Genomic DNA, 12205 nt, shown 5'->3' with positions numbered 1-12205 from the left:
GATTCGAAAAAATCGAAAAAAATTCGAATTTCGAGTTAAACGAATCGAGTTATTCTAATCAACTCAAATTTTTTTTTCGAATTTCGAGTTCGAATCGAATTGAGTTTTCAAATTCGAATAACTCGAATATCAAACTATAATATTTTACATTTTTACCCTAAACTCCCAAACTTTTTTACTTTTCCCTCAAAACTTTTACTCCTTCCCACTTTCCCCCCAAAACTTTTACTCCCCTCCCCTTTAAACACCCAATCTACCCAAAATCCATTTCCCACAAAAATTTTACTCTTCCATTTACTTTTTCTCAAAATTTTACTCCCAAAAATCCTCAAAACCTTTTATTTTCCCTCAAAATTTTTACTCTTTTCCACTTTTCCCCTAAAACTTTTATTTTCTTCCCATCCCACCTCCCATCTACGCCAAACCCTCCCCCCTCCAATTTTTTTTTAATATTTTCCCTTCGAAATTTTATTCCCCTATTTACTTTCCTTCAAACTTTTATTCCCCAAAATTTTTTATTTTCCCTCTAAACTTTTACTTCTCACCCTTTACTCTCAAATAAAAAATCAAAATTATCCAAAAAAAATCACTAAACATAAATAGTAATAATTTTATTTATATATACTATTTATATTATTAAATTAAATTTCACATTTTATATTATTTATATTATTGAATTGTTTAGTCATATTGAATATTTATATTAAAATTGAATTCTTAATTATGCCATAAAATATTCGTGTTAAAATTTTATATTGGTATCAATTTCACATTTTATTTTTAAAATAACTTTTATTAAAAAATCATATTTTTATATTTAATATATTTTTTAATTCCAAAATACATAGTGACAAGAATCTGAAGATAATTGAAACAACTAAGCAAACAAATAAGCTAACCAGTATATAAAAAATTAATAAATAAATTATGATGTGATGAAAGTTAATAAAAAAATTGATTAAGGTGGACAAATTTTATTACGATGGGTGACAACGGTTACAAGGACCCAAAATTATTTTTTAAAATTTAACTCAAGCAAATATATTCGATTCGATTCGATTCGAATTCCATCTCACTCGACTCGATTCGAGAAAACTTCAAATAAAGTTAGGATGATAAAATGAGATTCGAAAACTCGATTAACTCGAAAATTTTCGATTCGATTCGATTGAATGCTCAACCCTATATATATGTATAGAAATAATAATAATAATAATAAATAATATAATATAATAATAATGATGCAATATAACAGTATTAATAATATTAAAATAAAAAAAACCTAAAATGACAGATTAAGGATTAAAATGAAAATAAACGGAATTTAAGGGCCGAATTCAAAGATAGAAAACACGAAAAGGGACCAAATCAAAACGCGCGCAACAGGAGGAGGATCCAAAGGGAAATTTACCCAAACCTCTCAAACACTGCGTTTTAAAGGGATTAAAATAATAAAATTGGAAACAAACGGGGCAAATTCAGAAAATAAAAGAAAACCATATTAAAACAATGAAACAAATCAGAAGGATCAAAAGCGAAAATTTCCCATTTAGGGCAGGAACACGCGGACCCTGCTTGCGGGTCGGGTCGACACGCGGATCCTGCCTTCACCGAACGACGCTGTTTTGCTTACATTATTAAAAACAAAAATTTCCCTTAAAAATTTTCTATTTTATTTTTCTGTTTGAAAAAAACCAAAGGGGAGGGGGGTTCTCTGCTAGGGTTTCGACCCTAGCACCTTCATGCCGCCACCGTCGTGCCCACCGTGAGGCCACCGCGAATGGCGCTCGAAACCAGGTAAGGCGCTTTTCCTTTTTATTATATTTTTTATAAAAAGGTATGAAACAAAGATAAAAAAACAAAAGAAGAAAAACTCGAAGTGAAAAGAAAAGGAAAAAAAAACCTTCAAACTGCTCTCTGATTCTTTTAAATTGTTTTTTTGATATCCCTCTTTTTTGGTTTACAAATGTATTCCTCAGTTTTTATAGCCGAAAGAAGAAAAAAGAAGAAAAAAATAATCTCTTTTTACAATTTTTGCTATATTTTCGGTCCTTCTAGTGCTATCCGTGGTTCGTTTGCAGGAATAACGTGCATGGTGGGTGCGGGGCGACGTGCGCAACATGTGGGGCGACGTTGGGGCGGTTACTGCGGCACCAGTTTGCTGCTACTGCTTAGGGTTTCTGCTGTGTTGTGTTTTTGCTGAGGGCCACACTGTAGTTAGGCTAGGCTTTAGGTTAGTGGGCTAGGTATTGGATCATTTGGGTTTAGGTTATTTGTAAAAATGGACTGTGTTTTTTTTTTTTGTTTTTGTTTTTTTTTTATGTTTATTTATTTGAGCCCGAGCTTAAAATTGAGTATTACATATATGATATGAAAATCTAAGTGATCAAAGAAAATTTCACGAAACATCCACATCAAGTTAATGAAAGGTTGATTTTTATCATGGGCAACTTTTAAATGGTAAAAATTAAAAGGTTAAATCAAGCAAAAAACAGAGAGTAAAAAATAAATAAAAGACATGCAAACTGAGCCAAAAATCATCATCCCTAAATTATTTTAAAAGTTAATTTTATATTGTCAATTAATTATATCATTTTGGTGCAAAGCAACTACGAATTGCGAGATTTAATCAAAATATAATTGAAAATATCAAAAGTTTGTTTAAAGATAAATAAATTAATAATTTATATTAAAATGTAAACACTTAAATTTTGTAGATGTAATTACAATTAACGTAAAAATAAATCAGAAACTGAACAAAAATAAACTCAAACCCAAAATAACCTAACCCAAATAAAATTGAATATGAAAAAATTTTCAAGCCATAAAGACCTGAACCCAAAAAAAAAATTCAAAACCAAAAAAGATTGAGAAGTAAATACGCTCTCAACTATTTCACACAAAATCGAACATACAACTGAATATACGAAATAATCCCCCATTTGTCTTTCCACTGCAAGTACCTAAATTTCTATATTTAAAAACAAAAAAGAAAAAAAAAGGAAGATATTCTAGCAAATTTGAACAAAATCATTTACCGCTTAACACACTGTTTATGACAAACTTAAGAACCCTGATGCTGGCGGATTCTGAGGCAGATGTAGTGGACATGCTTTGTAGATGATCCACTATCTGAGACACCTGCCTAAAGATTGGTACCACATGCACTGCAATTGTTGGATCTGATGGGATTATGGCAACTGCTACATCAGTCATCCATGCCAGCTTTCTACTTGTTTCCTTGTTGATATCACAAGCCAGTTGCTGAAAAAGTGCCAGCAATAATCCTTGGCTCAGTGAACATGGTTTCATTGACAATATCCCTTGTAGATCAACCTGGTTAATTCAATTCAAACCAATGTCAGGTCTCAAAGTAGAGCTTTCTCGTTATGTACAATTAAGGGTTGCTGGAAAATAATGTCAAGAGTACAACTGATCATTGGAACCTTACCTGAGAACACAACCAGGAAACTATTGAGACATCACTTCTATGCAAGGCAGAGGTGAATGCTTCATCATATTTCTTCTCAGCTATCATTCTTGACAACTCTTTTGTTGGATCTAACTGTGCCTCAGGCTGCTGTACACATATAACAGTCGATGTGAGGCACATAAACATGAACGATGACTGTCAGATTTACGAGAAACAGAGAGAGAATACCATCTCATGCAGATGAGCCAATGGCCCATTACTCAATTGTGTCACCAAGGGATTTCCTGCCTTGGAGCTGCCACCTGCTGCTGCTATAGCTAGAAGTTTTCGTTGTGCATTGGCCATTTCTCCACATAAGCTTTGTGTGATTGAACTTGCAGAATTAATAGCATCCTGTGAATATAAAGCAGTTTATCTTAAAAGACTTAAGTTGAACCAGCAAAGCCTATAATACAGGCAACACTATACATAAATGTGAAAAATTGTCTTCGAACATTTCACCATCTTATTGGACATCATTAAAACTGGCTGTTGACTACCGTACATTACAAAACAACCATCCATTAATTATAACAAAACCAGGTTATGATCAGTGTTGTCAAGGCTTGTGCCTAGGCACACCTGTGCCTTAAGCTTTAGCATTATTCAACAAAAATGCCTCAGACCCTTCCAAGCAAGGCCCTTTTGATTAGGCACACGAGGCTTGTACCTAGGAGCGCTTTTATGTAAGGCAATAGGCATAAAAAATCCACTTGAATGAATCTCCTTTAATTTCTTTTATTTTTCACAGATCTCATTTGATATCTCTTTACTAGTTAGAAAGGAATCATGTCAAACTAAATACTTCTCAATATTTGAGCATTCAGCAACAAACATAAACTATACGGAAATCATGCATATTGATCAATAAAAAAATTGCATGTTCTGTAGATAAACTAGACCATAATTTTGAGTTTACTATATATCTTAAGCTTTATATATCATATATACAGACTTGCTAAAACTACATACATATATTGCGCTTTATTTCACTTAGGCTAGCACTTTTCTTGCACCAATTTAAGGGTTCTAGCACCTAGAGTGCACCTTGCAGCCTTGACAACACAGGTTATGATTATCTCAGTAGCAATCTAGAAATCTCCCATTCAAGCACAAATCCTAATATTGAGCATATATACCTACATTCAGATATTATCTCAGTAGCAATCTAGAAACAAGATTTTGCAGAAACATGTTCAGTTAAAGGCACCTCTATAACTGTATAAAATTCATTATGCAACATCATTTATTCTATGGCTATAAAAAATAGTAAACAGATATACTACGACTTATCCTAGAAAAGATATCAAGTCAGGAACATCTACAAAGCACAGTAAAAATTATAAAAAAAAATGAGAATACTCAATTACATTTTATCATGATTAAGCTACTAAGGAAGGTAACCTTTGACAGTTTTAACACGCTAAAGTGAGAATTAAGTTACGATAGAAACCACCAAACTGTCACTAATCTACCATACCTTTAAAGCAACGGCAAGGGAAGAATGTGAATTTTCAAATTGCTGCTGAGCAGTAGCTGTGTGTTCCATTAGCCCTCTCTGAAATGCGACATCAATTTGCTCGAACATAGATTTGCATGACATCTCAAATGCTGGAATAACAGACGTTTCCAAGCTAGACCTTAGTGCATCCTGTGGATGAATACAGCATTTCTCTAATCAGCAGAACAACTTTATCCGACGTCAAATATTAAGATATATGAACATTCGTTCCAATAAAAAAAAGGTTAGCAGAATGTCACCAGGGAGGATGACCATTAGAGACACCAGAAACAATAAGAAATAACTAGAGAACTCAACAAGTTTTAGGACATTCATCTGATGGGTTCTGTTATCTTCTTTAGGAGACACTAGGCAGGTATCAATTAACCCCCCCCCCAACTTTTTCCCCTCCTTTTCTATCAAATTTAAATGCAGACCAGTGTAAGTTCAACAACCTGTATCCACAAAAACTAGAGAGAAAAATAGGAACAAGAGTTTCATGCAGAATGGAATTTAGAGTTACTACCAATCCATAAAGGAAGCTTATACATTCGGTAGGGTACAACTGATTTATTGAATTAGGTGATATTGGAGAGTACATGTAATTGCATTTTACAATAAAGGAAAACATCCCCACGAAGGCTATGAATTTCATTTATAACAGTCCATGAGACATTTGAATGCTTATTTGTCAAAGGAAAATACATTCACCAATCCCACTGATCTAAATTTTTATCATCTAGAAATAAATTATTCTTATCAAACTCCAAATGACAGAAAAAGGAAAGCATTGGAAGGATCAAATGAATTTAATAAAGAAAAACACATAACGTAAGTTTTAAAAAAAGGATAGATGAACAAGAAGTCACCTGAAGTGCTTGCTTTCCAGAAGTTTGAAATTGTGCTTGAATTTGTCTGGCCATTGTCACTTCAAGTTTTGAACTGACTGACTTCTCTAAATGATTCACAGCCCTCTCTCCAACTCCTTTCTGCAAATACCCAATTAGAAACCCCATAATGTAACTACCACAATTTTAGTGGCATAAGGGAATTATATACCATATTTGACTACATTTAGAGGAGAAAAATTCACAACTATAGAATAAATCCGATTGATGAAAGAAAGCTACCACAGCAACAAATAGTGTAGAAACATCTGAGGTTTCACCAAATTTTACCCAGAAATGAAGTAAAAGATGGGACAAGATGGAAAGAGATCATTACAGCATATTTCAATAATAAGATCAAGTGCGTTTAAGATCACTCAGATTACTATTTAGCATTTGTGTTTTCCCAAAAAGTAAATATTTAGCAGTATGATGTTTTTTATTGAATGTATTATTTCCTTTTCAAGAGATAACAAATACACTAACTACAAAATTCTTCCTATAAATATCACATTGACCCATGCCAAGAGCACCTGCTAACATTTCCAACAAGAAGATATAGTTGCTACATTTCCTATTATGTCTTCATTTATAATGGTGCATTTGTCCAAATAAATGAACACTTCACTCTTATAGGGCACCAAACAATCTAATATGCGAACAAAATTTGGATTTTTGGTTTTACCTGGAATGACTCTGTAATAGCAGAAGATATACTTTTCTCCAGAATAGGACTAATAGCACGAGCCACAACAGGGCCAACTGCAGCTATTTCCTTCTTTAAGGATTTTCAAACATGGCTGGCAAGTCCTTATTTAAACAGTTGGTGATCAAGTTTGTTATCTGCTGCATGCAGTCTCTTTCTAACTTCTCTTGCTTTGCATTTTCATCCTGGAAACGGGCCCACAAAGCATCTGTATTTGCCTTTACAGCTTTCTCAATGCTCCTGCCCAAGGATGCTTCCAATCTTTTCCCTTCTTTGTTAACAGGAGCAGAGACAATTGTGTTCATCTGCTTCTGCATTTCCTTCTGCATGCTAAGGGACTGCTTGGTGCAACAAAATCATTATATTAAGAAAATTATATAAAAAATGTTAACACGCACACGAATGCACATGTATAAAGAAGAGGCTCTATAATTTTTTTTTTCTAAAAGGAAATTTTTTCGTCAAAAATTTGTTTATGTATTGTTTTTATTAAAAAAAAAACCCACCTTCTCAAGCAAGTCCTGCATGGCTAGCAATTGGGGCAAAAAAGCATCAGCTGACAGAGCCTGAGAACTACACCCTGGTTCATTAGATGAATCTGTGGAATTATATGGGCTTGCTGAAGGGGAAGATGCGATTGATACTTGAGAATTTTTCTTTTGCAGCTTTTTCCCTTTAGCAGAAGCTGGAGATGCAGAAACAGTGACAGCAGTGTCAGTTTCACTGACCTTTGGAGGGACATCTTTAATCACATTCTGGTCATCCCCATCACCAGTATTAGTAAGTTTATCTTCTTGAACAGAAACACCCATGAGATTAGCTTGTTGAGCTCCCTCAACGCTATAACTTTTGGCACAAAAATCTCTGGCCATCTGAATGCCAAGATCCGATGCCTGAGAGTAGAATGCCTTTTCTTTGTTATCTGTAACAGTAGTATGAGGGCCTTGTGGACATTTAGCTTCATTAGTTTGACAATGCCTTGTCTCACCAAGATTGTCAACTTCTACCTCTATGCATTCAGCATCATTCTTGACAACATCTTCAACTGTTGCCTCACCGTCACTAATAACCTGACTAATCTGAGAATTCTCTGTCGATGAAGCCATGGTAGACAGTATCTCTGATGGTGTTACCAGATGGGTTGGATGTTTGAACACTGTATGAGGACCAGGAACAGTTGAAATGTCATTTTGGGCAATATCTTCACCTTTCTGCAGGTGACCACCAGAGTAGGGCATTTCAGCCTTATTCTCTTTGACTGTACCTACATTGTGGTCAACAGAATCACGTGCTGAGTGGTTAACATGATCAACACTTGGATTTCTAAAACCAGAAGACTTTCGTGATAACCCTGGAGGAGATGCACTGTGCATATTTTCGGCACTACTAGAAGACAGCAAAGCACTTGGCTTACTTTCAATGCCAGACACAGAACTCTCAGATATGAAAGTAACATCTGAAGAAGCTAAATTTTGCGTACAGCTCACGACTGCTGCACTTTCAGAGCTACTGGAGCTTATACACGACACCAAAATTGAAGGGCTTGGTTTATATCCATGAGATAATTCCAGAGAAGCAGAAACATCAGAGTTCATGGCATCAAAAACATGAGCAGCATTAGAATCAGTTTTATCCAAGTCTGCATTTTCCAGGGGTGGTGGCAGGCATTGAGACAAGTCCAAAGCATATTGCTGAATGGCCTGTGTTTGAACGCAGTAGACTTGGACGGTATAGTCTCCACCTGGCAAACTATCACTTGTTCCAGTGAGACTCAATATGGGCATTGTGACAGTGAATTCAGCTATATAATCCATGCAAGTTGCAGCTGGATTAGGCCCATAGTCTATGTGCACAGCATATATGGCATTCTTCTTGGCATTTGCAAGCAGAAACAGGCCTGCATGGGGCAGTGCCACAACTTGATTAAAGAATGCATTGTCAACCTCAGACTCAGCAGAACACCTCAATTCCAATGTTTGGGTACACTGCCATGATTCACCATCACTGGGCAACAACCAGCCCTCTTCACCTGAAGAGGCCCATATCTTCACTTCACGGTTTAGTGGGCCCTAAAAGATTTCAAAATAGACATTTGGCATAATGAAAAGTGAATTTATGGCGCAGTACTAACACAAACGCACAAGTAATTTTCTAAATCACAAAAGCTTAAAATGGACATAGAAAATGTTCTATAAAAAGGAAAAGAAAAAGAAGCCTACTCCTGTGATAAGAACTATATGGTCAGGGCGATGCGGGGCAGTCAAGAATGTTGCTGAGTAAACAGGATGTCCATCATGTGGCCTCAACACTGCAAGTGGTAAGGGCTTACGATCTTCCCAAATTTTCACCTGTCACAGAGTTTACAGTTTCCACAAATATCATTACCTGATTGAAGAATGAATACAGATGGTCTGCTCGGAATTTAAGCACACTGCCTAATGGAACAACTGCCACAAGTCAAACCAAAATCTTCAATTTTCTAGGCCTTAAAAAGGCCAATGGCTGTCAGCTACTTGATTTACAATATTCCCACATCAATAATAGCTAATAGTTATAATGAGAAAATCGCTTTGGACAACCAAAAAACTTACATTAAAAAGGCTCAATATCCATAACTACAGTCATCATGTTAGCTGGAAATAAAACATTATCAGCTTTACATGTCACGTACAGCCATTATAGGAAAATCTTTGAAGAGGTTTTCTGTGTTCTAGATATAACCATCACTCAGTTTTCATTTTTGTTCTCAGAAGAAACTATATTAAGAACCAAAAGAGAGGAAATAAACCAGCAAATAAGAAAAAGTGTTTGTACAAACCGTGCCATCTACTGAAGCTGAAGCTAAACGGGTAGTCAACCATTGGCACATTGACAACTCTGTAAGCTCACCATCATGTTTACCAACAAACTGAACCCCATCAATAAGCTTATCAACAGAGCAATTAAGAGGTTCCTCTGCTGTAAACCCTTCAAGTTTTCCAACTTTCATTGTATCAATTTTCAGGATACGATTTCCAATAGCAACCATCAAAATCTCCTGTTAGATAACATTTGTTGAACCTTTACAACAAGGAAAAAAAAGTATGGACAGGACAAGCACATAATAGTTACTATTTGATAACATAAAATACAAACCGATTTATTACTTGTTTGTGAGGATGCCAACAGACTCGTGGATGTTTCGATTCTTCTTGCCCCACGATCTGAATGGCAATAACAACTTTGCCAAAAATTTGCGGCTTATCTTCATCATCAGGGCCTTCATTGATCCTCCATACAAAAACCCGGCCATCAACACTTGCACTGCAGAAAATGAAAGATGAGCACTTTTTGATGACACAAATGAAGTCAATTTATCCCATGAAATATGTAGAAAGGAGTACCTGGCCAAAAGGTGGACATCCTCAGCAAAAAAAGCCATATCTGTCACTCTCTATATTTGGAGAAACAAAATAAATGAAAAGGTTGAGCTGGTAATAAGATGTTTCACAATAGGAACTTGATAATAGAAAAGTGCGTATAAAGAGAAATACCTGAGTGTGGCCACGAAGCAAGGACCGGAGGGCGGTGTTGATGTTGAGGATACGGATATTCCCAAGCTTAAGACCATAGCAAATGTAATTCCTATTAACAGCAATCTGACGACCAAGAACAAGGCCAGGATCAGAAGCATACTTGGTAATGGGAGTGACCTCAAGTTGGGGCTGTACTTCACTGGGCAGCCTGACATGAATATCGTAAAGGAGATTGGTCCCAAAAAGATGCCTTCCCTTGGGGGACTTGCTGCTCAACAGTCGGGCAGGTGAGGGAGAGGAGGGAGAGGGCGAAGGGGCAGATGGGTTGACATTCATATTAAGAGGTGGGGCAGAAGGGACAGGAGCAGGAGCTTGTGACTGAGACTGAGTGCCAAAAAAGGCCATCAAAATGTCATTTCCAGAAGTAGGAGTGGTGGGTAGTTGGGGTTGGGGATGATAAGGAATAGGTCCGGTAGGATTAGGATGAGGATGCAAGGGGGGTAGGTGTTGAGGAGGAGGAGGAGGGTAGTGAAGGTACTGGTGATGGAAAGGGTAGGGCCTAGTAGGCGGAGGGTAAGAGGAGGAAGGCGTTAAATAGGGAGGTGGAGGCGGCGTTGACAGTTGGGCTGGGAAAGATGGGGATGTAGTCAGGTTGGTAGTGTTAGGACTTGGACTTGGAGGAGTTGCCATGACGTTCATGTCTTGGAGATGCTGATGCTGCAGCATTGGGCTGGAACTGGGCTTAAACAGTTTGTTCAAATCGAACCCTCCACTGCCGCCTCCGCCTCCACCTCCAATTCCACGGCCAATTTGTGGTTGAGGATTGGGATTCCCAGAGGAAGCCATCCAATTCCAATTCCAATTTCAAAAACAATGAATTAAGGAAGCGGGGGGACAGACTTGTATAAGATCTTACTTTATGTGGAACACAAGGAATAGGAGGATTTCATGGACCTGCCTGCTTCAATTCAGATTAGAATAGGAACTTTTGATATCCAATCTTGAATCTCTTGCTCCTACTCTCTTCTTGTGTGGGTGGCCCAGACTGGATGATAACTCAAAGGGGCCAATAACCTATAAAAAAGAAACAACAAAGGCTTTCAGTTTTATCTGTTCAGTAATTAACTAATAAACCATTTCAGAACTGCTACAGAACCGTGAAAGAGCCCTACTACTCGCGAAAACGATACATACATTCAGTTGTATCAAGTACGCAATTTCCTCTTCATCTCAAATCCAAAGCATTGAACAACAATCAAAAGTCTTCTTCCCCTCAAACTAAAAAGCACTCTTCCTATACAGTCGCTTCAGGCTAACAACTTCAACAGATAAAATCTCAAAACATTTCTCATAATCTCATAAACTCGGTATTTTCGGTAATATGGAAATTATATCAGAACAAACGCTTATCAATTCGACTGCAATACGATCAAAGACGATGAATGAAAGGCAATACACTGAATTGAAAGAAGGAAAAATATTGAAATGAATAAATTAAAACCGATATCTTTTGCTACCTTATTTCCAGCGATTTGACCAGTGGAGACTGGACGTCGATTAGCCCACTGATAAATAATAACCCAAAAAGCAAATTAATCTGGCGGCCACTTTATTTTCAGTTTCTTCTTTCAGCCGCCCCCCTTTGCAGATCCTTCTTTTCTTTTTATTTTTCTTTTCTCCTTCTTCCAATTGTCTCCAGAAGCTTCTTTATGGCCTTTCGTCTTTTAATTTCACATAGTTAAAACATAAAAGTAAAATTAAAATAAAATATGAACCAATTCAATACTGATATTATTATCATGGCAAGACAAGGTATTTTTTGTAGGTTCTTTTTACTCTAATAATTTAGTTTTTTTTATATTAATGCTAGCAGTATTATTTATTTCATATCTTAATATATAAATTAGTAATAAATTAATTTTAAAGGGTAATTTTTAGGATCAAAATTTGTTACTAAATCAAGTACTTCCTTATGGATTTGCTATGATTTAATTAAATTTAGTCTTGGTGCTTTTCAAATTTTAAAAAATTAGTTATGTTCAAATAATAGCAATTAAATTTGTTTGGTTAAATTTTATCATTAATCTTGTGTTATGCGTAAAGTTAGAAATTTAGTCCATGTTC

The 12205-nt window shown here is 36.0% G+C and overlaps 1 protein-coding gene and 1 long non-coding RNA gene across 2 annotated transcripts; one reads left to right on the top strand and one right to left on the bottom strand.

Annotated features, from left to right (window-relative positions):
• Positions 1–1336: 1336 nt before the first annotated feature.
• Positions 1337–2360, top strand: LOC107891830 (uncharacterized). Its single transcript, XR_001682312.2, has 2 exons — positions 1337–1797; positions 2082–2360. It is a non-coding gene; the product is annotated as an uncharacterized lncRNA (long non-coding RNA).
• A 420-nt stretch (positions 2361–2780) lies between these two features.
• On the bottom strand, positions 2781–11816 carry LOC107891829 (enhancer of mRNA-decapping protein 4). Its single transcript, XM_016816751.2, is given in 15 exon segments — positions 2781–3336; positions 3452–3580; positions 3662–3826; positions 4953–5123; positions 5843–5962; positions 6546–6652; positions 6655–6904; positions 7073–8635; positions 8786–8914; positions 9385–9603; positions 9713–9869; positions 9950–9999; positions 10100–11155; positions 11276–11400; positions 11599–11816. Coding segments are annotated over 13 exon segments (4194 nt in total). The 5' UTR covers positions 10928–11155; positions 11276–11400; positions 11599–11816; the 3' UTR covers positions 2781–3030.
• Positions 11817–12205: the final 389 nt, after the last annotated feature.

The sequence above is a fragment of the Gossypium hirsutum genome, chromosome D09 (assembly GCF_007990345.1).
Source record: "Gossypium hirsutum isolate 1008001.06 chromosome D09, Gossypium_hirsutum_v2.1, whole genome shotgun sequence".
NCBI classification, from domain to species: Eukaryota; Viridiplantae; Streptophyta; class Magnoliopsida; order Malvales; family Malvaceae; genus Gossypium; species Gossypium hirsutum.
Note: the sequence above shows the minus strand (reverse complement) of the source record. Positions and strands in the feature narration are given on the sequence as shown.